Here is a 27,170-nt window from a genome sequence, read left to right as displayed (position 1 = left end):
CCTCTCTTAACCTCCCCGCTCCATCTCCCAACACTCTCTAATCTCTCCCCTCCCTCTCTCTAAACTCTCTCTAATCTCTCTCTAAACTTTCTCTCTAAACACTCTCCATAATCTCTCCCCTCCCTCTCTCTAAACTCTCTCTAATCTCTCCCTAAACTCTCCCCGGGCACGACGCGCGCGACTCCGCCCACTGCGATCGCGTCACTTCCGGTAATGGCGGCGCCCGTGCCCTTGCCGGCACCGGGCCCCTGTGCGTTCCACCCCTGACCCCCTCGGCTCCCCCCGGGACCCCCCGGGACCCCTTGGGTCGCCATGGCCCCCGGGGCCCCCTGGACGCGGCTGCGGGCCCTGCGACTCCTCTCCTGCCGTGTACCAGGTGGGGACGGGGCCCCAGACGCCCTCGCTCATGCCCTTGGGGGGCGGGGGGGTGTCCCTTTAAGTGCCGAACACTAACTACGAGCCCCTAAACTGCCCTCACATTCACCCTTATCCCTCACTGGGGCCCTTGTGGAGATATTGTTTCTGGTCCCAATGCCGAACCATGGCCCCTAAAACCCGCACATTATCCCTCGAACCCTCACTCATACTACACCTTAACATCCTGGCCTAACCTTAACCCCTTTCCTCAAACCTAACACGAACCCCCGAACTCCGAACCCATCCTTAACCCTGGATTTTGGTGAGCGGGGCTTGGGCAGGACGCGTCATGGCGCGAAGGGAGCGTGGCGGACGACGATGGTCGAGGCTTAAGAACGGAATGGCAGCAGCCACAGGGACGGGGAACGCGTCCAAGAGGAGTTACCACCGCCGTGGAGGAGACGGCGGTGGAGCAGGCTGCCACTGATGTGTGTGGATCGTTCCAGGGCAGGGATCGTGAGAGGCAGCGGCTTGGGCAGGAGACGTTCATCCAGCAGTGGATTGACCACGGCCAATGATGTTCGGAATTCCGAGTAAGGTGCTGGGTAGACTCCAGCTCGTTGAGAATGCAGCTGCTAGAGCCTTGAAGCGAGCACGTTTCAGGAGCTCATCACGCACCTGCTCGTTTGTCCTTATAGCTGGCTACCAGTCAAGTCCCGAGTGGACTGTGAGACGCTGCTGCTGACCTACAAGGAACTCTGGGTTCGCCCTGCAATATTTACAGGAACCGATCCGTGTTTACTCTCCAACGAGCTCCCTGAGGGCTATCGGATCACCGCCTTCTAAGGACTCCGAGGTCAAGGCTCATTTTCTGGGGTGATCGGCTTTTGCCAATGCAGCCCCCAAGCTTTGGAACTATTTTCTTCTGCTAATAAGACAATCGGAGTCGTTATATATTTATTTAATCGTGTCTTTTACCCCCTGCGTAGTTCTGGCCGTTTACCCTGTGCAGGTTCTATTTTATTTCCTGGCTTTCCATTGGTGGGATCTACGGATGAAATGCGCCACTTTACAAATAGTAACGTATTGTTATTATGACGATGACGCTGATGTTCCTTTCCGAGTGGCGGACTCATGGCGTTGTGTCCGGGTGGTGCGTGCCGTGGGCTGCAGCCTCATGCGTGCACACGCGGGGGGGGCCCGTGGCCGCCTACGCCGAGCTGGTGGAGCGCGGGGAGCTGAGGGCCGACGAGCAGCAGCGGGCGGTGGTGGGCCGGCTGCAGGGGCTGCACGACGCACTGAGGGGGTACAGTCCCCCACAGCCGGGGATGTGGGCACAGGTAGTGGGGGTGGGGTGGGGGGCGGTCCTCAGGGCCGCGTAGCGTCGGCGCAGGTGTCACACAGGTGTCGGTGTGACCCAGCATCACACAGGTGTCACACCTGTGTCACCTGTGACGACGTCACACAGGTGTCACACAGCATCACATAGGTGTGCACACACTCTCACTGCGCACTTGCTCACTATCCCTAACAAGTTGTGGGTGTGATTGTGTTTGTCTTTGGGGGTTTGTCTCAGCTGATGTCGGCTCCAACTCCGCCCGTGAAAGGGATTTACATTCACGGTGACGTCGGTGGGTTCCCCCTCGCACCACACCGGGCTGTTCCATACTGCACCCCACCGCACAGCACCACACCGTTAGCTGGGTTCCCGATTGTGTGAAGGCAAAATAATTCCCTTTTTCCACTGCACAATTGAGCCATGCTTGGGCCGTGCCGAGCTTGCGATGCGTGTGCTGCGTGGTGGCAGGCACAGGCAAGACGATGCTCATGGACCTCTTCTTCTCGCACGTGGAGGTGGAGAGGAAGTGCCGCGTCCACTTCCACTCGTTCATGCTCGACATCCACAGCCGTGAGCTCCCCGCTCGCCCACGCGCTCTCCATGCACCTCCGCCCCCGCTCGCCCGCACGCTCCCTGCACTTTCCCCCACTCACCCCCACGCTCCCTGAATTCTCCCCGCTCGCCCGCACGCTCCCCGGGCTCCCCCCTCCACTTGCCCGCATGTGTGTAGGTACAGAGTAAGTATATGGAAGGGCAATCGCTACGTACAGTGATGCAGGCCCTGTCGGAGTTGTGCGCAGTCGAGGGCAGGGCAGCAAACGCTATTTCTGTTGTGTACTTTACCCGTGTCTCCCCCCGCGTCCCTGTGCCTCCCCCCGGGTTCCCCCGTGCCACCTACCACCCCCCACCCCCCCACTCCCATACCCCCATTGCAGGGATACACCGGCTGAAGCGCACTCTGCCAGTGCGGCGCGTGGGCCGCATGGCGACTGCGTACGACCCCATTGCGCCCGTGGCGGCGCTCATCAGCCAAGACACGCACCTGCTGTGCTTCGACGAGTTTCAGGTGCCCCTCCTTCTCCTCGCCCCTTCATTGCTCCTCCTTGCAGCGTCTCCACCCTCCTCCTCACTTCTCCTGACTCCTCCATACTCCTGCAAGCTACTCCTTGCTTTTTCAAACTTTTCCAGACTCGCACAGACCACCCGCAAGCTCACAGAGACCCACGACTCACACAGAAATATGCAGTCTCACCCGAGACCCACGGACTCGCACAGAGGCCAATGGACTCACAGAGACCCAGAGGCCAATGGACTCACAGAGACCCACGGACTTGCACAGAGACCCGTAGTCTCACACAGAGACCCACAGACTTACGTGGATGCCACTATGCTGCAGGTGACCGACATTGCGGATGCCATGATCCTGAAGCAGCTGTTTGAGAACCTGTTCCGCCTCGGCGTGGTGATGGTGGCCACCTCCAACCGCCCGCCCGACGGTAGCGCACACCCCACCGGCACCGGCCGCGAGCGCACGAGCACTCTGCTACAACTACCACCGGCACCACTACCACCACCACTATCATCCCCACCACTATCATCCCCACCACTATCATCCCCACCACTATCATCCCCACCACCAATGTGTTTGGAACGCAGCCATCATGCTGCACATTCGCAGCAGCGTTCAATCTACGCTGACATTTAAAGTCTCCCACCCTTCTGTTAACAGCCCCACCCTCTCCTGAAGGCCCCACCCCTCTCTTGAAGGCCCCACCCCTCTCCTGAAGGCCCCACCTCTGTCTTGAAGGCCCCACCTCTCTCCTGAAAGCCGCACCTCTCTCGCCCGGTTTTTGAGCGACACCGAGCTCGGCTCCGCGCCACAGGGTTACAGTCGCTTGTGCCCGTGAAACATCGTGTGCTTTTATACATGTTGGTAATTACTGTGATGAAAGCATTAATCTGCTTGGCACAACACTCTCATCTCTAATCTGCAAGCCTAAATTTCAGCTTCCTAACAACTGATAGGTCTATAGACGTGGTATTAGACAGTGGCCAGGCTGGTACCTTCACCGTTTGCTCTGGCCTTCCGCAAGATCTCTGCGTCGTCTCCCAACGTTACTCCTCCGCCTTGTTACCATCGAACAAAGACGGTCACTGCATCGTGTGCTTTCAGATGAGCTTCAACAGCCGTCTGTAACTCTCTTCCCTGCAGATATTATGAAGCCACTGGAGCTATGCACTTTAAATTATCTATATTGAAAACTAATTTCTTTAGAACTGCTTTATGTGTTTAGGTTGTTGTCCTTCCCCCACACCTCCGATTAGCACAGTTGGCTACGTACGATGCGAAATAAATTATACATACATTACCAACTCGTCTCCCACTCACAATGGGAGCCACTTCCTTGGCAGATGACGGCGCCCTTCGTGGCATCGTACTCCATAACAACCTCTGCGCGCATTCAGCGATGACCATAACCACGTAGGGCTGGCCAATCCACAGCTCCTCCTGAATCGTCTGATGCTTTGATAGTCTTATCAACAGATAAACCACGACTCGGCTTGGCACAGTAATCTCTTTTGAGCTTGCCGTGGAGCGGCGGTGTCACTCATCTGGCTATGGAGAAGTCTGCTTTTATTCTCCGTACCAAGGCCTTATAACTTATCACTGCTGCTACGCGCAGTACAGATTCGGCAACAGCTGGAATCCTCCTGCTGCTGGTGCTCTCAGAACTGGGGTGGAGCACCCGGCTCCCACCTCACTCAACCACCGGATAGAGGTCGGGGTAAATCGACGGTCAGGTCGACGGATGATCCAGCACTCGCTGATTTACTCGGTAGTGGGGATAGCAGTGGTGGTGGGGAGAGCGGTGATGGTGGTGGGGAGAGCGGCGGTGGTGGAGGTGGTGGTGGGGAGAGCAGTGGTGGTGCTGGTGGTTGGTGGTGGGGAGAGCGGTGGTAGTGGTGGTGGGGAGAGCGGTGGCGGTGGTGGTGGGGAGAGCGGTGGTGGTGGTGGTGGGGAGAGCGGTGGCGGTGGTGGTGGGGAGAGCGGTGGCGGTGGTGGTGGGGAGAGCGGTGGCGGTGGTGGTGGGGAGAGCGGTGGTGGTGGTGGTGGGGAGAGTGGTAGTGGTGGTGGTGGGGAGAGCGGTGGCGGTGGTGGTGGGGAGAGTGGTGGTGGTGGTGGTGGGGAGAGCGGTGGTGGTGGGGAGAGCGGTGGCGGTGGTGGTGGGGAGAGCGGTGGCGGTGGTGGTGGGGAGAGCGGTGGTGGTGGTGGTGGGGAGTGCGGTGGTGGTGGTGGTGGGGAGAGTGGTAGTGGTGGTGGTGGGGAGAGTGGTGGTGGTGGTGGTGGGGAGAGCGGTGGTGGTGGTTGTGGGGAGAGTGGTAGTGGTGGTGGTGGTGGGGAGAGTGGTGGTGGTGGTGGTGGGGAGAGCGGTGGTGGTGGTGGTGGGGAGAGTGGTAGTGGTGGTGGTGGGGAGAGTGGTGGTGGTGGTGGTGGTGGGGAGAGCGGTGGTGGTGGTGGTGGGGAGAGTGGTAGTGGTGGTGGTGGGGAGAGTGGTGGTGGTGGTGGTGGTGGTGGTGATGGTGGTGGGGAGAGCGGTGGTGGTGGTGGAGAGCGATGGTGGTGGTGGGGAGAGCGGTGGTGGTGGTGGTGGGAAGAGTGGTAGTGGTGGTGGTGGTGGTGGGGAGAGCGGTGGTGGTGGTGGGGGTCCTACCGGCCCGGAGTGGTTGCTGGAGTTGGCGCCGTGTGTTTGTCCCAGACCTGTACAAGCACGGCCTGCAGAGGGTCAACTTCCTCCCCTTCATCGGCGTCCTCAAGGTGAGGGGCAGCGCCGGCCTCCTGCGTGCCGAGAGACTCTGATGCGGTCAACTCCAGAGGGTGACTCGGTCAACTCCACAGGGTGACTCGGTGAACTCTCTGACATGGGCTGTATGTGGGTTGTGTGTGTGCAGGCTCAGTGTTTGTGGTGGGGAGCAGTGGCACAGTGGTTAGCGCACTGCTCTCCGGTTAACGTCGGTGATGAGTAAATTAACCTGTCCTGGGCCTCCCCTAGTTAGAATCGGCCTTAAATTAATACCCGGCACTGTGTGCGTGTGCGTGTATAAACATGGACAAAGGCGGCCGGGTGTGGCCTGGCCACACCACCCCTCGTACGCCAGAGGTGCTGCTCGCGAACAACATTTGCCTCAAGAAGCCTGTCAGGGGCTACACGGGGGATGTCTGTGTGCGCGTGCGCAGGCTCACTGTGAGTGCATACAGCTGGACTCGGGCATCGACTACCGCCAGCACGGCCAGCCTGCCACCGGGAAGCTCTACTTCCTGTGAGGCCTCCAGCCACAGCACACCGCACGGCACGGCGTGTTCCACGTTTATACGAGCTTTCCAAATAAACGCGTCCGGCAGTTCACCGGTATTGGGTTGGAAGGGAGCCCGCGTCGGCTCCGGTCACCGCCCGCATGCTGACCGCCGCGTCTCTCGCCACGTGCAGGACGGGCGACGCGGACGCGGACGAGCGGCTGGACTCGCTGTTCGACGAGCTCGCCTACTCGCAGAACGACAGTGAGCGCCGCCCCCCCATGCAATCCCGCCTGCGCCACTGCGATGCACGGCCGCGGCGTGCGCCTCGTGCCGTGACCTCTGCTGTCGTGCCGGGATTATGCCGGAGTGTCTTGTGCCGTGCGCCATGATTGACATGATCTTCATGATTTCCCTGTGATTTATTCTGATTTGCGTGGGCACGTGACGTAATTTTGCAAAAAAAAAATTGCTATTTCACCGTGGTATTTGTCCGTGATGTCACCATGCTGTCGCCATGGTTTCGCCGTGACGTGCCGTGTGCAGTCCCGCGTCCGCGTCTCCTCCGCGTGGGCTGCAGGGAGCTGCGCTTGAGACGCGCTTGCGGTGACGTTGCCGACTGCACCTTCTCCGAGCTGTGCGACCGGGTGAGTGAGCGGTGAGTGAGCGGTGAGTGAGCGGTGAGTGCCCTGTGATTGATTGACCGTGTGGTGAGTGAGTGAGTGAGCGAGCGAGCGAGTGAGCAAGTGTTGAGTGGCCTGTGAGTGGTGAGTGAGTGAGTGGTGAGTGCCCTGTGAGTGAGTGAGTGGTGAGTGCCCCGTGATTGATTGACCGAGTGGTGAGTGAGTGGTGAGTGAGTGGTGAGTGCCCTGTGAGTGCTGAGTGAGTGGTGAGTGCCCCGTGATTGATTGACCGAGTGGTGAGTGAGTGAGTGGTGAGTGCCCTGTGAGTGGTGAGTGCCCTGTGAGTGGTGAGTGCCCTGTGAGTGAGTGAGTGGTGAGTGCCCTGTGAGTGAGTGAGTGGTGAGTGAGTGGTGAGTGAGTGGTGAGTGCCCTGTGAGTGAGTGAGTGAGTGAGTGGTGAGTGCCTTGTGAGTGAGTGAGTGAGTGGTGAGTGAGTGGTGAGTGAGTGGTGAGTGCCCTGTGAGTGAGTGGTGGGTGAGTGGTGAGTGAGTGGTGAGTGCCTTGTGAGTGGTGAGTGAGTGGTGAGTGCCCTGTGAGTGAGTGAGTGGTGAGTGAGTGGTGAGTGCCTTGTGAGTGAGTGGTGAGTGAGTGGTGAGTGCCCTGTGAGTGAGTGGTGAGTGCCCTGTGAGTGAGTGGTGAGTGAGTGGTGAGTGCCCTGTGAGTGGTGAGTAAGTGGTGAGTGAGTGGTGAGTGCCCTGTGAGTGGTGAGTGCCCTGTGAGTGAGTGGTGAGTGAGTGGTGAGTGAGTGAGTGGTGAGTGCCTTGTGAGTGAGTGGTGAGTGGTGAGTGAGTGGTGAGTGCCCTGTGAGTGGTGAGTGCCCTGTGAGTGAGTGGGTGAGTGAGCGAGCAAGTGGTGAGTGCCCTGTGAGTGGTGAGTGAGTGGTGAGTGACAGGTGAGTGCCCTGTGAGTGAGTGAGTGGGTGAGTGAGTGGTAAGTGCCCCTTGAGCGAGTGGTGAGTGAGTGAGCGAGTGCCCTGGCGTGTGTCCCCGTCTCAGCCCCTGGGAGCGAGCGATTACCTGGAGCTGTGTCGCCACTTCCGCACGGTGTTCGTGCGGCGCGTCCCGCGACTCACGCTGGCGCAGCGCACGCAGGCGCGGCGATTCATCACCCTCGTGGACACGCTTTACGACGCCAAGGTCTCCTACACCACCACTACACCACCGCTACACCATCGCTACACCATCGCTACACCACCGCTACACCACCGCTACACCACCACACCACCGCCACACCACCACTACACCACCGCTACACCACCACTACACCACCACTACACCACTACACCACCGCCACACCACCGCTACACCACCACTACACCACCACAGCACCACGGCCACACCACCACTACATCACCGCTACTCCACCACTACACCACTACTACACCACCGCTACACCACCACTACACCACCACAGCACCACTACAGGACCACCACTACACCACCACTACACCACTACACCGCCACACCACCGCCACACCACCGCCACACCACGGCTACCCCACCACTACACCACCACTACACCACTGCACCACCACTACACCACCACAGCACCACCACTACACCACCACTACACCACCACAGCACCACCGCTATACCACCGCTACACCACTACTACACCACCGCTACACCACCACTACACCACCACAGCACCACCACAGCACCACCACTACACCACCACTACACCACCACACCACCGCCACACCACCGCCACACCACCACTACACCACCACAGCACCACCACTACACCACCACTACACCGCCACACCACCGCCACACCACCACAGCACCACCACAGCACCACCACTACACCACCACTACACCACCACAGCACCACCACTACACCACCACCACTACACCACCACAGCACCACCACTACACCACCACTACACCACCACAGCACCACCACTACACCACCACAGCACCACCACTACACCACCACTACACCACCACAGCACCACCACTACACCACCACTACACCACCACAGCACCACCGCTACACCACCGCGACACCACCACTAGACCTCTACACCACCACTACACCACCACTACACCACCGCCACACCACCACCACACTACCGCTTCACTACCGCTACACCACCGCTACACCACCACTACACCACCACTAGACCTCTACACCACCACTACACCACCACTACACCACCGCTACACCACCACTACACCATCACGACACCACCACTACACCACCACTACACCACCACACCACCGCCACTACACCACCACTACACCACCACTACACCATCACGACACCACCACTACACCACCACTACACCACCACACCACCGCCACAACACCACTACACCACCGCTACACCACCACTACACCACGACTACACCACTACACCACCGCCACACCACCGCTACACCACCGCTACACCACCACTACACCACCACAGCACCATGGCCACACCACCGCTACACCACCACTACACCACTACTACACCACCGCTACACCACCACTACACCACCACAGCACCACCACTACACCACCACTACACCACCACTACACCACTACACCGCCACACCACCGCCACACCACCGCCACACCACTGCTACCCCACCACTACACCACCACTACACCACCACTACACCACCACTACACCACCACAGCACCACCGCTACACCACCACTAGACCTCTACACCACCGCCACACCACCACCACACTACCACCACACTACCGCTTCACCACCGCTACACCACCGCCACACCACCGCCACACCACCGCCACACCACCGCTACACCACCGCTACACCACCACTACACCACCACACAACCACAGCACCACCACAGCACCACCACAGCACCACCACAGCACCACCACTACACCACCACTACACCATCACGACACCACCACTACACCACCACTACACCACCACACCACCACCACTACACCACCGCTACACCATCACGACACCACCACTACACCACCGCTACACCACCGCTACACCACCACTACACCATCACGACACCACCACTACACCACCACTACACCACCACACCACTGCCACTACACCACCACTACACCATCACGACACCACCACTACACCACCACTACACCACCACACCACCGCCACACCACCGCTACACCACCACTACACCACCACTACACCGCTACACCACCGCCACACCACCGCTACACCACCACTACCCCACCACTACACCACCACTACACCACCACCCCACCGCCACACCACCGCTACACCACCGCTACACCACCACTACACCGCCACACCACCGCTACACCACCGCCACACCACCGCTACACCACCACTACACCGCCACACCACCGCCACACCACCGCTACACCACCGCCACACCACCACTACACCACCACTACACCACCACTACACCACTACACCACCGCCACACCACCGCTACTCCACCACTACACCACCACTACACCGCTACACCACCGCCACACCACCGCTACACCACTACTACCCCACCACTACACCACCACTACACCACCACACCACCGCCACACCACCGCTACACCACCGCTACACCACCACTACACCACCACTACACCACCACTACACCGCCACACCACCGCTACACCACCGCCACACCACCGCTACACCACCGCCACACCACCGCTACACCACCGCCACACCACCACTACACCACCACTACACCACTACACCACCGCCACACCACCGCTACACCACTGCCACACCACCACTACACCACCACTACACCGCTACACCACCGGCACACCACCGCTACACCACCGCTACACCACCGCTACACCACCACTACACCGCCACACCACCGCTACACCACCGCCACACCACCACTACACCACCACTACACCACCACTACACCATCACGACACCACCACTACACCACCACTACACCACCACACCACCACCACTACACCACCGCTACACCATCACGACACCACCACTACACCACCGCTACACCACCGCTACACCACCACTACACCATCACGACACCACCACTACACCACCACTACACCACCACACCACTGCCACTACACCACCACTACACCATCACGACACCACCACTACACCACCACTACACCACCACACCACCGCCACACCACCGCTACACCACCACTACACCACCACTACACCGCTACACCACCGCCACACCACCGCTACACCACCACTACCCCACCACTACACCACCACTACACCGCCACACCACCGCTACACCACCGCTACACCACCACTACACCGCCACACCACCGCTACACCACCGCCACACCACCGCTACACCACCACTACACCACCACACCACCGCCACACCACCGCTACACCACCGCCACACCACCACTACACCACCACAACACCACCACTACACCACTACACCACCGCCACACCACCGCTACTCCACCACTACACCACCACTACACCGCTACACCACCGCCACACCACCGCTACACCACCACTACCCCACCACTACACCACCACTACACCACCACACCACCGCCACACCACCGCTACACCACCGCTACACCACCACTACACCACCACTACACCACCACTACACCGCCACACCACCGCCACACCACCGCCACACCACCGCTACACCACCGCCACACCACCGCTACACCACCGCCACACCACCACTACACCACCACTACACCACTACTCCACCGCCACACCACCGCTACACCACTGCCACACCACCACTACACCACCACTACACCGCTACACCACCGCCACACCACCGCTACACCACCGCTACACCACCGCCACACCACCGCTACACCACCGCCACACCACCGCTACACCACCGCCACACCACCACTACACCACCACTACACCACTACACCACCGCCACACCACCGCTACACCACTGCCACACCACCACTACACCACCACTACACCGCTACACCACCGCCACACCACCGCTACACCACCGCTACACCACCACTACACCGCCACACCACCGCTACACCACCGCCACACCACCACAACACCACCACTACACCACTACACCGCCACACCACCGCCACACCACCGCCACACCACTGCTACCCCACCACTACACCACTACTACACCACCGCTACACCACCACTACACCACCACACCACCACCACTACACCACCGCTACACCATCACGACACCACCACTACACCACCGCTACACCACCGCTACACCACCACTACACCATCACGACACCACCACTACACCACCACTACACCACCACACCACTGCCACTACACCACCACTACACCATCACGACACCACCACTACACCACCACTACACCACCACACCACCGCCACACCACCGCTACACCACCACTACACCACCACTACACCGCTACACCACCGCCACACCACCGCTACACCACCACTACCCCACCACTACACCACCACTACACCACCACCCCACCGCCACACCACCGCTACACCACCGCTACACCACCACTACACCGCCACACCACCGCTACACCACCGCCACACCACCGCTACACCACCACTACACCACCACACCACCGCCACACCACCGCTACACCACCGCCACAGCACCACTACACCACCACTACACCACCACTACACCACTACACCACCGCCACACCACCGCTACTCCACCACTACACCACCACTACACCGCTACACCACCGCCACACCACCGCTACACCACCACTACCCCACCACTACACCACCACTACACCACCACACCACCGCTACACCACCGCTACACCACCACTACACCACCACTACACCACCACTACACCGCCACACCACCGCTACACCACCGCCACACCACCGCTACACCACCGCCACACCACCGCTACACCACCGCCACACCACCACTACACCACCACTACACCACTACACCACCGCCACACCACCGCTACACCACTGCCACACCACCACTACACCACCACTACACCGCTACACCACCGCCACACCACCGCTACACCACCGCTACACCACCGCTACACCACCACTACACCGCCACACCACCGCTACACCACCGCCACACCACCACTACACCACCACTACACCACTACACCGCCACACCACCGCCACACCACCGCCACACCACTGCTACCCCACCACTACACCACTACTACACCACCGCTACACCACCACTACACCACCACTACACCACAGCACCACCACAGCACCACCACAGCACCACCACAGCACCACCACTACACCATCACGACACCACCACTACACCACCACTACACCACCACACCACCACCACTACACCACCGCTACACCATCACGACACCACCACTACACCACCGCTACACCACCGCTACACCACCACTACACCATCACGACACCACCACTACACCATCACGACACCACCACTACACCACCACTACACCACCACACCACTGCCACTACACCACCACTACACCATCACGACACCACCACTACACCACCACTACACCACCACACCACTGCCACTACACCACCACTACACCATCACGACACCACCACACCACCACTACACCACCACACCACCGCCACACCACCGCTACACCACCACTACACCACCACTACACCGCTACACCACCGCCACACCACCGCTACACCACCACTACCCCACCACTACACCACCACTACACCACCACACCACCGCCACACCACCGCTACACCACCGCTACACCACCACTACACCACCACTACACCACCACTACACCGCCACACCACCGCTACACCACCGCCACACCACCACTACACCACCACTACACCACCACACCACCGCCACACCACCGCTACACCACCGCCACACCACCACTACACCACCACTACACCACTACACCACCGCCACACCACCGCTACACCACTCCCACACCACCACTACACCACCACTACACCGCTACACCACCGCCACACCACCGCTACACCACCGCTACACCACCACTACACCGCCACACCACCGCTACACCACCGCCACACCACCACTACACCACCACTACACCACTACACCGCCACACCACCGCCACACCACCGCCACACCACTGCTACCCCACCACTACACCACTACTACACCACCGCTACACCACCACTACACCACCACTACACCACCACACCACCACAGCACCACCACAGCACCACCACAGCACCACCACAGCACCACCACTACACCACCACTACACCATCACGACACCACCGCTACACCACCACTACACCACCACACCACCACCGCTACACCACCGCTACACCACCACGACACCACCACTACACCACCGCTACACCACCGCTACACCACCACTACACCATCACGACACCACCACTACACCACCACTACACCACCACACCACTGCCACTACACCACCACTACACCATCACGACACCACCACACCACCACTACACCACCACACCACCGCCACACCACCGCTACACCACCACTACACCACCACTACACCGCTACACCACCGCCACACCACCGCTACACCACCACTACCCCACCACTACACCACCACTACACCACCACACCACCGCCACACCACCGCTACACCACCGCTACACCACCACTACACCACCACTACACCACCACTACACCGCCACACCACCGCTACACCACCGCCACACCACCACTACACCACCACTACACCACCACACCACCGCCATACCACCGCTACACCACCGCCACACCACCACTACACCACCACTACACCACTACACCACTGCCACACCACCGCTACACCACTGCCACACCACCACTACACCACCACACCACCGCCACACCACCGCTACACCACCGCTACACCACCGCTACACCGCCACACCACCGCTACACCACCGCCACACCACCACTACACCACTACACCGCCACACCACCGCCACACCACCGCCACACCACCACCACACCACCGCTACCCCACCACTACACCACCACTACACCACTACACCACCACTACACCACCACTACACCACCACAGCACCATGGCCACACCACCGCTACACCACCGCTACACCACCACTACACCACTACACCGTCACACCACCGCCACACCACCGCCACACCACTGCTACCCCACCACTACACCACCACTACACCACTACACCACCACTACACCACCACTACACCACCACAGCACCACCGCTACACCACCACTAGACCTCTACACCACCGCCACACCACCACCACACTACCACCACACTACCGCTTCACCCCCGCTACACCACCGCCACACCACCGCCACACCACCGCCACACCACCGCTACACCACCGCTACACCACCACTACACCACCACACAACCACAGCACCACCACAGCACCACCACAGCACCACCACAGCACCACCACTACACCACCACTACACCATCACGACACCACCACTACACCACCACTACACCACCACACCACCACCACTACACCACCGCTACACCATCACGACACCACCACTACACCACCGCTACACCACCGCTACACCACCACTACACCATCACGACACCACCACTACACCACCACTACACCACCACACCACTGCCACTACACCACCACTACACCATCACGACACCACCACTACACCACCACTACACCACCACACCACCGCTACACCACCACTACACCACCACTACACCGCTACACCACCGCCACACCACCGCTACACCACCACTACCCCACCACTACACCACTACACCACCGCCACACCACCGCTACACCACTGCCACACCACCACTACACCACTACACCACCACTACACCGCTACACCACCGCCACACCACCGCTACACCACCGCTACACCACCGCTACACCACCACTACACCGCCACACCACCGCTACACCACCGCCACACCACCACTACACCACCACTACACCACTACACCGCCACACCACCGCCACACCACCGCCACACCACTGCTACCCCACCACTACACCACCACTACACCACTACACCACCACTACACCACCACAGCACCATGGCCACACCACCGCTACACCACCACTACACCACTACTACACCACCGCTACACCACCACTACACCACCACAGCACCACCACAGCACCACCACTACACCACCACTACACCACCACTACACCACTACACCGCCACACCACCACCACACCACCGCCACACCACTGCTACCCCACCACTACACCACCACTACACCACTACACCACCACTACACCACCACTACACCACCACAGCACCACCGCTACACCACGACTAGACCTCTACACCACCGCCACCCCACCACCACACTACCACCACACTACCGCTTCACCACCGCTACACCACCGCCACACCACCGCCACACCACCGCCACACCACCGCTACACCACCACTACACCACCACTACACCACCACACCACCACAGCACCACCACAGGACCACCACAGCACCACCACTACACCATCACGACACCACCACTACACCACCACTACACCACCACACCACCACCACTACACCACCGCTACACCATCACGACACCACCACTACACCACCGCTACACCACCGCTACACCACCATTACACCATCACGACACCACCACTACACCACCACTACACCACCACACCACTGCCACTACACCACCACTACACCATCACGACACCACCACTACACCACCACTACACCACCACACCACCGCCACACCACCGCTACACCACCACTACACCACCACTACACCGCTACACCACCGCCACACCACCGCTACACCACCACTACCCCACCACTACACCACCACTACACCACCACACCACCGCCACACCACCGCTACACCACCGCTACACCACCACTACACCACCACTACACCACCACTACACCGCCACACCACCGCTACACCACCGCCACACCACCACTACACCACCACTACACCACCACACCACCGCCATACCACCGCTACACCACCGCCACACCACCACTACACCACCACTACACCACTACACCACTGCCACACCACCGCTACACCACTGCCACACCACCACTACACCACCACTACACCGCTACACCACCGCCACACCACCGCTACACCACCGCTACACCACCGCTACACCACCGCTACACCACCACTACACCGCCACACCACCGCTACACCACCGCCACACCACCACTACACCACCACTACACCACTACACCGCCACACCACCGCCACACCACCGCCACACCACCACCACACCACTGCTACCCCACCACTACACCACCACTACACCACTACACCACCACTACACCACCACTACACCACCACTACACCACCACAGCACCATGGCCACACCACCGCTACACCACCGCTACACCACCACTACACCACCACAGCACCACCACAGCACCACCACTACACCACCACTACACCACCACTACACCACTACACCGTCACACCACCGCCACACCACCGCCACACCACTGCTACCCCACCACTACACCACCACTACACCACTACACCACCACTACACCACCACAGCACCACCGCTACACCACCACTAGACCTCTACACCACCGCCACACTACCACCACACTACCGCTTCACCCCCGCTACACCACCGCCACACCACCGCCACACCACCGCCACACCACCGCTACACCACCGCTACACCACCACTACACCACCACACAACCACAGCACCACCACAGCACCACCACAGCACCACCACAGCACCACCACTACACCACCACTACACCATCACGACACCACCACTACACCACCACTACACCACCACACCACCACCACTACACCACCGCTACACCATCACGACACCACCACTACACCACCGCTACACCACCGCTACACCACCACTACACCATCACGACACCACCACTACACCACCACTACACCACCACACCACTGCCACTACACCACCACTACACCATCACGACACCACCACTACACCACCACTACACCACCACACCACCGCTACACCACCACTACACCACCACTACACCGCTACACCACCGCCACACCACCGCTACACCACCACTACCCCACCACTATACCACCACACCACCGCCACACCACCGCTACACCACCGCCACACCACCACTACACCACCACTACACCACCACACCACCGCCACACCACCGCTACACCACCACTACACCACTACACCACCGCCACACCACCGCTACACCACTGCCACACCACCACTACACCACCACTACACCGCTACACCACCGCCACACCACCGCTACACCACCGCTACACCACTGCTACACCACCACTACACCGCCACACCACCGCTACACCACCGCCACACCACCACTACACCACCACTACACCACTACATCGCCACACCACCGCCACACCACCGCCACACCACTGCTACCCCACCACTACACCACCACTACACCACTACACCACCACTACACCACCACAGCACCATGGCCACACCACCGCTACACCACCACTACACCACTACTACACCACCGCTACACCACCACTACACCACCACAGCACCACCACAGCACCACCACTACACCACCACTACACCACCACTACACCACTACACCGCCACACCACCACCACACCACCGCCACACCACTGCTACCCCACCACTACACCACCACTACACCACTACACCACCACTACACCACCACTACACCACCACAGCACCACCGCTACACCACCACTAGACCTCTACACCACCGCCACACCACCACCACACTACCACCACACTACCGCTTCACCACCGCTACACCACCGCCACACCACCGCCACACCACCGCTACACCACCACTACACCACCACTACACCACCACACCACCACAGCACCACCACAGGACCACCACAGCACCACCACTACACCATCACGACACCACCACTACACCACCACTACACCACCACACCACCACCACTACACCACCGCTACACCATCACGACACCACCACTACACCACCGCTACACCACCGCTACACCACCACTACACCATCACGACACCACCACTACACCACCACTACACCACCACACCACTGCCACTACACCACCACTACACCATCACGACACCACCACTACACCACCACTACACCACCACACCACCGCCACACCACCGCTACACCACCACTACACCACCACTACACCGCTACACCACCGCCACACCACCGCTACACCACCACTACCCCACCACTACACCACCACTACACCACCACACCACCGCCACACCACCGCTACACCACCGCTACACCACCACTACACCACCACTACACCACCACTACACCGCCACACCACCGCTACACCACCGCCACACCACCACTACACCACCACTATACCACCACACCACCACCACACCACCGCTACACCACCGCCACACCACCACTACACCACCACTACACCACTACACCACCGCCACACCACCGCTACACCACTGTCACACCACCACTACACCACCACTACACCGCTACACCACCGCCACACCACCGCCACACCACCGCTACACCACCGCTACACCACCACTACACCGCCACACCACCGCTACACCACCGCCACACCACCGCTACACCACCACTACACCACCACACCACCGCCACACCACCGCTACACCACCGCCACACCACCACTACACCACCACTACACCACTACACCACCGCCACACCACCGCTACTCCACCACTACACCACCACTACACCGCTACACCACCGCCACACCACCGCTACACCACCACTACCCCACCACTACACCACCACTACACCACCACACCACCGCCACACCACCGCTACACCACCGCTACACCACCACTACACCACCACTACACCACCACTACACCGCCACACCACCGCTACACCACCGCCACACCACCGCTACACCACCGCCACACCACCGCTACACCACCGCCACACCACCACTACACCACCACTACACCACTACACCACCGCCACACCACTGCCACACCACCACTACACCACCACTACACCGCTACACCACCGCCACACCACCGCTACACCACCGCTACACCACCGCTACACCACCACTACACCGCCACACCACCGCTACACCACCGCTACACCACCACTACACCACCACTACACCACTACACCGCCACACCACCGCCACACCACCGCCACACCACCACTACACCACCACTACACCACTACACCGCCACACCACTGCCACACCACCGCCACACCACTGCTACCCCACCACTACACCACTACTACACCACCGCTACACCACCACTACACCACCACTACACAACCACACCACCACAGCACCACCACAGCACCACCACAGCACCACCACAGCACCACCACAGCACCACCACTACACCACCACACCACCACCGCTACACCACCGCTACACCACCACTACACCACCGCTACACCACCGCTACACCACCACTACACCATCGCGACACCACCACTACACCACCACTACACCACCACACCACTGCCACTACACCACCACTACACCATCACGACACCACCACACCACCACTACACCACCACACCACCGCCACACCACCGCTACACCACCACTACACCACCACTACACCGCTACACCACCGCCACACCACCGCTACACCACCACTACCCCACCACTACACCACCACACCACCGCCACACCACCGCTACACCACCGCTACACCACCACTACACCACCACTACACCGCCACACCACCGCTACACCACCGCCACACCACCACTACACCACCACTACACCACCACACCACCGCCATACCACCGCTACACCACCGCCACACCACCACTACACCACCACTACACCACTACACCACCGCCACACCACCGCTACACCACTGCCACACCACCACTACACCACCACTACACCGCTACACCGCTACACCACCGCCACACCACCGCTACACCACCGCTACACCACCGCTACACCACCACTTCACCGCCACACCACCGCCATACCACCACTACCCCACCACTACACCACCACTACACCACCACACCACCGCCACACCACCGCTACACCACCGCTACACCACCACTACACCACCACTACACCACCACTACACCGCCACACCACCGCTACACCACCGCCACACCACCGCTACACCACCGCTACACCACCGCTACACCACCACTACACCACCACACCACCGCCACACCACCGCTACACCACCGCCACACCACCACTACACCACCACTACACCACTACACCACCGCCACACCACCGCTACTCCACTGCCACACCACCACTACACCACCACTACACCGCTACACCACCGCCACACCACCGCCACACCACCGCTACACCACCGCTACACCACCACTACACCGCCACACCACCGCTACACCACCGCCACACCACCGCCACACCACCACTACACCACCACACCACCGCCACACCACCGCTACACCACCGCCACACCACCACTACACCACCACTACACCACCACTACACCACCGCCACACCACCGCTACACCACCACGACACCACCACTACACCGCTACACCACCGCCACACCACCGCTACACCACCACTACCCCACCACTACACCACCACTACACCACACCACCGCCACACCACCGCTACACCACCGCTACACCACCACTACACCACCACTACACCGCCACACCACCGCTACACCACCGCCACACCACCACTACACTACCACTACACCACCACACCACCGCCACACCACCGCTACACCACCGCCACACCACCACTACACCACCACTACACCACTACACCACCGCCACACCACCGCTACACCACTGCCACACCACCACTACACCACCACTACACCGCTACACCACCGCCACACCACCGCTACACCACCGCTACACCACCGCTACACCACCACTACACCGCCACACCACCGCTACACCACCGGCACACCACCACTACACCACCACTACACCGCCACACCACCGCCACACCACCGCCACACCACTGCTACCCCACCACTACACCACCACTACACCACTACACCACCACTACACCACCACTACACCACCACAGCACCATGGCCACACCACCGCTACACCACCACTACACCACTACTACACCACCGCTACACCACCACTACACCACCACAGCACCACCACAGCACCACCACTACACCACCACTACACCACTACACCGCCACACCACCGCCACACCACTGCTACCCCACCACTACACCACCGCTACACCACCACTACACCACCACTACACCACCACAGCACCACCGCTACACCACCACTAGACCTCTACACCACCGCCACACCACCACCACACTACCACCACACTACCGCTTCACCACCGCCACACCACCGCCACACCACCGCCACACCACCGCTACACCACCACTACACCACCGCTACACCACCACTACACCACCACTACACCACCACACCACCACAGCACCACCACAGCACCACCACAGCACCACCACAGCACCACCACTACACCACCACTACACCATCACGACACCACCACTACACCACCACACCACCACCACTACACCACCGCTACACCACCACTACACCACCACTACACCACCACTACACCGCCACACCACCGCTACACCACCGCCACACCACCACCACACCACCACTACACCACTACACCACCACCACACCACCGCTACACCACCGCCACACCACCACTACACCACCACTACACCACTACACCACCGCCACACCACCGCTACACCACTGCCACACCACCACTACACCACCACTACACCGCTACACCACCGCCACACCACCGCCACACCACCGCTACACCACCGCTACACCACCACTACACCGCCACACCACCGCTACACCACCGCCACACCACCACTACACCACCGCCACACCACCGCTACACCACCGCCACACCACCACTACACCACCACTACACCACCACTACACCACTACACCACCGCCACACCACCGCTACACCACCACTACACCACCACTACACCACCACTACACCGCCACACCACCGCCACACCACTGCTACACCACCACTACACCACCATTACACCACCACAGCACCACCACTACACCACCACTACACCGCCACACCACCACCACACCACCGCTACACCACCGCCACACCACGGCTACCCCACCACTACACCACCACTACACCACTACACCACCACTACACCACCACTACACCACCACAGCACCACCACTACACCACCACTACACCACCACAGCACCACCGCTACACCACCACTCAACCTCTACACCACCGCCACACCACCGCCACACCACCGCCACACCACCGCCACACCACCGCTACACCACCACAGCACCACTACAACACCACAGCACCACCGCTATACCACCACTACACCACCACTACACCACCACTACACCACCACAGCACCACCACTACACCACCACTACACCACCACAGCACCACCGCTACACCACCACTCGACCTCTACACCACCGCCACACCACCGCCACACCACCGCCACACCACCGCCACACCACCGCTACACCACCACAGCACCACTACAACACCACAGCACCACCGCTATACCACCGCTACACCACCGCCACACCACCGCTACACCATCACTACACCACCGCTACACCACCACTACACCACCACTACACCATCACGACACCACCACTACACCACCGCTACACCACCGCTACCCCACCACTACACCACTGCTACACCACCACTACACCATCACGACACCACCACTACACCACCACTACACCACCACGACACCACCACTACACCACCGCTACACCACCGCTACACCATCACGACACCACCGCTACACCACCACTTGACCACCACTACACCATCACGACACCACCGCTACACCACCTCTACACCACTACACCACCACTACACCACCACTACACCACCACTAACCACGACACCACCACTACACCACTACACCACCACTACACCACCGCGACACCACCGCCACACCACCACTACACCACCACTACACCGCTACACCACCGCTACACCACTTGCACAGGCGTGTGCTGTACGACGCCACGGTCTCTCCTCCACGTCTCTGTTCTGGTCTTCGTAGGTGCTCGCTAACAGCACTTTCCCCAACAGTCTGTTAAAGGCTACATGGGAGATCTTTGTCTCTGTTTGTCCGTGTGTGTACACGTGGGTTCGTGTGTAGGTGCGCGTGGTGATCTCGGCCGAGGTGCCGCTGTCGCTGCTATTTGCAAGTGAGCCGGACGCATCGATGGATCGTGAGCTCATGGATGAGCTGGGCATCGCTGAGGTGGGGGGTGGTGCACGTGCGTGTGTGTAGAGGTTAGGTCATGTAGCCCGGATGCCCAGGCACCGCATGCCTAAACAGCTTTTTGGCCGGATAGAGGGGGCTAAATGGGCATGGCGCAGGCTAGAGAAGAGATGGAGTGATGTGGTACAGGAGGATGTGGAGCTGAGTGGACTTGCCACTGACTGCTACCAGCGATGTCAAGATCGGCCTCTATGGAGGAGACTCAACAACAACTTAGGTTAGAAGAGCGACACTCACAACAACGAGCAGAGCGCCGGGTGGCTAAAACACAGCAAGTTGGTACAGTAGGGGGCACAGGTGGTGCATTATTCACGTGGCCTTAACATGCACATAGCCTGGCACAAGCGCTGTGGTGACGTCACCGCCACTTAGTGGCGAATGGCAGTTGTTGTTGTTATTGGATGTTTGCTCGCTAACAGCATTTAACCCTAAAGTCTGTTAAGGCTATACGGGGCATCTTTGTCTTTGTGTGTGTGAAGCAGTCGTGCAGCGGTTAGCGCACTGCACTACGGACCCGGCTAACCGGGTTCGATTCCCGCCCACGGCCAACACTCGTAACAAATACTTTAACCGGCCCACGTGTGTGTATACTTGTGTGTGTTTGCGTGTGTGTGTACCTGTGCGTACGTGTAACTGCCAACACGCGTGCGTTCCCCCTGCCCCCCCTCGTAGGCCTCTGCGGCGTCTCTCTCCGTGTTTGGGGGACAAGAGGAGACATTTGCATTTGCACGAACCACCTCGCGTCTCACGGAGATGCACACCCACGCCTACTGGAGTGGAGCCGCCAACACCACCACCAGTGCCAACACCTCTACCGCCACCACCATTACAGACAACCGCACCACCACCACCGGTGCCAAAACCACTACCACCACTATTACAGACACCACCACCGCCACCACCAATACAGACACCGCCACCGCCGGTATGGGGCACAGCTGAGACCGGCTCCCAGCCCCCTCTCTGTGGGGGGCCATCTCAGCGAGCCCCCTTTACGGAACCCCTTGGCCAAGCCCCTAGGAGAGCGACTCGCATGGAGGGGAAGGTGGAGTGTGGGCGGGGGGCGGAGGGCGGGGGGTGGCACGGTGCGCTGGGTGGTGAAGAGCCACGGTGTTGGGGGGGGGGGTTTGTGGAACAAGTTTAGACTTGAACCACCGTCCCCTTTGTGGGACCCGCACGCGATTCCAATCTTAGTTTTTGTGACTTCAGATCTTCTCGGGGCGTCACGAGACGCCGGGCTCTTACTTGCCACCGGCCCGCGGAAGGGGTCATTGCATAACTACATCCGAGATCCTGTCAAGCGGTGACCTCTGGGGGGGGGGGGGGGGCAGGGCTCTCCCCCGCCCTGCAGCACGACGCTCGTGCGCGCTGCTGCAGTCAGGCCGTGTAGTGTTTGACTCGGGAGAGTGTAGCCCGTTTCAAGTTATCGAACCGATGTTTTAGTTATGATTTTCAGATCTGGAATTTAACCAACTTGAGTGAAAAATCGAACTGCATACAATTATCATAGTTATTGTTTCCAGCCAACGGTGAGCGGGCCAAGACCATCAACTCACAACGCTTGAGCAGCCTTTTTAATGACAACTCGGTCTACGTGTGAGTCTACGGGTCTCTATGCAAGTCTATGGATCCCTATGTGAATCTATGCAAGTCATTGCTGACCAGGCTGAGCCCATCAACACACGATGTATCCACTGTGGCTGTGCGAACGGAAACCCGGACCGGATCCCAGCATCTCAGCGGTGCCGGCTCTGCGTATATCTGACTATTTAAAGATCCCCTACATTTCCATATTCATAAGCTAGCTTCGCTGGAATTGGTAAGAAGGTGAGGCGTGGGTGAGAGGAGACCTCGGCAGGGACAAGGGTACGGAAAGAGTTGGTACACGGCGGCGTTTTAATGTCGTAAGTTTTGTCGGAGTTGAGATTTGTCGTAGCTCCGGGCGAATACGATAAGTTACGGACGTTGTAGGCGTCGTGGAGTTTACGAGGACCGGCCGTGACCCCATCGTAACCGGTAATTGCATTTCATAATTAATCACAAAAGTTATTGGCAACAAACACATTAATGCAGCGGAACCTCTCAGCGACGTTCATTGGTGCGACGAAACCCGTCGCTAAGGGATTTGGTCGTTAAGCTCGTCGAGGAAATGCACGCGAGAGGTTTCATTCGTTCCGATAGCATCGAAAGTTACCATTTAATCACCCAATAATATTTAAACAATGGATATGAATACGTAAAGATACTAACAACAATATAAACATATTTGTTTTTTTCGGTAAAGTAGATATTGATTAAATAAGTAAATAAAAATCTATATTATTTTTATTCACATTTTCTAATTAATATTTTCTACCTACGTGACTTTACTAAAAGAACCAAAGAATATGAATTCCTGCAGTCACGAAAGTTTTACGTAAAAATGTAACAATATAAACACATTCAAAGAAACATGGTTAATCAACGTATTCATTAATATTGACCGTACCTACAACAGCCCGTTAATAGGGGAATGGTCGAACACATTTGGCTCTCGAGGCTGTCGTTAAGCGATTCGTCGTTAACAGGGGCGCTCGTGAAGAGGGCTTCTCCTGTGACAACAATAGCAGTGCGCACACGGAGTGATGATGTCACGCCGGACATACTGCACGGGGGGAAGGGGGGGTCTTCCCTGACAGCCGATTGGCTCTTACGCGAGCGACACGAGTCACGATCTCGCTACGACCCCCCGGCCGTCGGACTTGAGACCCCCGTCGCCACGTAGCCCACGGCGCCAGGCGACGGATCGTGAGGGACCCCTCCGGGGCCGTGCGGCTTGGCCGCCGGGCCTGGCACGCTTCTCGCCTCGGTTCCGAATTTTCGTCACGAGGTCGAACATTTCCGAGCTCGGCGTTCGCGCGGAGGTCGACTGAATGTATTTCAAGTGCACAACTTTGTAAATTATAGCTGTCCGCGCGTCCTCGCAATTAAAACTATTATTTGCTGGCAGTGCGTTGGCGCCCCCCGTGGTGTGTGCGGCGTCTCGCGTGGTCCCCAGCCGGTATCCACGCCCGTGTCTCCACTCCGCCTCCATGTGCCATCACGAAGGGCCATTTTCCCGAAACGTCGCCGTTTTTAACACGGTGGGTTACTGAGGAACGCGTTGGGCGATGCACTCTCCCGTCCTCTCTCTGCCGTGGTTGACCCCCGTGGTTGACCCTCGTGGTGGACCGCAGTGGTTGACCCTCGTGGTGGACCGCAGTGGTTGACCGGTGTTTAACCGCTGTCGTTGACCGTCGTGGTTGTAATGCTTAATGACTTCATCCAGCAGTTATAGACCACGGATGATGGTAGTAATGTTAAACTGCTTAAGCAGTGGATAGACCATGGGTGATGATGGTGTTAATGCAAAAGTACTTTATCTAGCAGTGGATAGCCCACGGGTGGTGGATGGT

The 27,170-nt window shown here is 59.4% G+C and overlaps 1 protein-coding gene across 3 annotated transcripts; it reads left to right on the top strand.

The window, feature by feature from the left end:
- Positions 1–79: 79 nt before the first annotated feature.
- AFG1L (AFG1 like ATPase) lies at positions 80–26,951 on the top strand. 3 transcript variants are annotated; one of them, XM_078880289.1, is made up of 13 exons: positions 80–210; positions 1,531–1,697; positions 1,934–1,988; positions 2,165–2,266; positions 2,632–2,762; positions 3,093–3,192; positions 5,455–5,513; positions 5,934–6,016; positions 6,184–6,254; positions 6,537–6,637; positions 7,668–7,808; positions 23,611–23,715; positions 24,409–26,950. In XM_078880289.1, exons 2-13 carry the CDS (start codon positions 1,686–1,688, stop codon positions 24,676–24,678), a joined length of 1,230 nt encoding a protein of 409 aa, XP_078736415.1. In that variant the 5' UTR covers positions 80–210; positions 1,531–1,685; the 3' UTR covers positions 24,679–26,950. The 3 variants fall into 3 exon arrangements, with proteins under 3 accessions (XP_078736415.1, XP_078736413.1, XP_078736412.1); XM_078880287.1 differs by having other exon boundaries at positions 112–376; XM_078880286.1 differs by lacking the exon at positions 80–210 and having other exon boundaries at positions 1,385–1,697; positions 24,409–26,951.
- Positions 26,952–27,170: the final 219 nt, after the last annotated feature.

This window comes from Lampetra fluviatilis, chromosome 57 (genome assembly GCF_964198595.1).
Source record: "Lampetra fluviatilis chromosome 57, kcLamFluv1.1, whole genome shotgun sequence".
In the NCBI taxonomy this organism is placed as follows: Eukaryota; Metazoa; Chordata; class Hyperoartia; order Petromyzontiformes; family Petromyzontidae; genus Lampetra; species Lampetra fluviatilis.
This window is presented reverse-complemented; position numbering and strand designations above follow the sequence as displayed.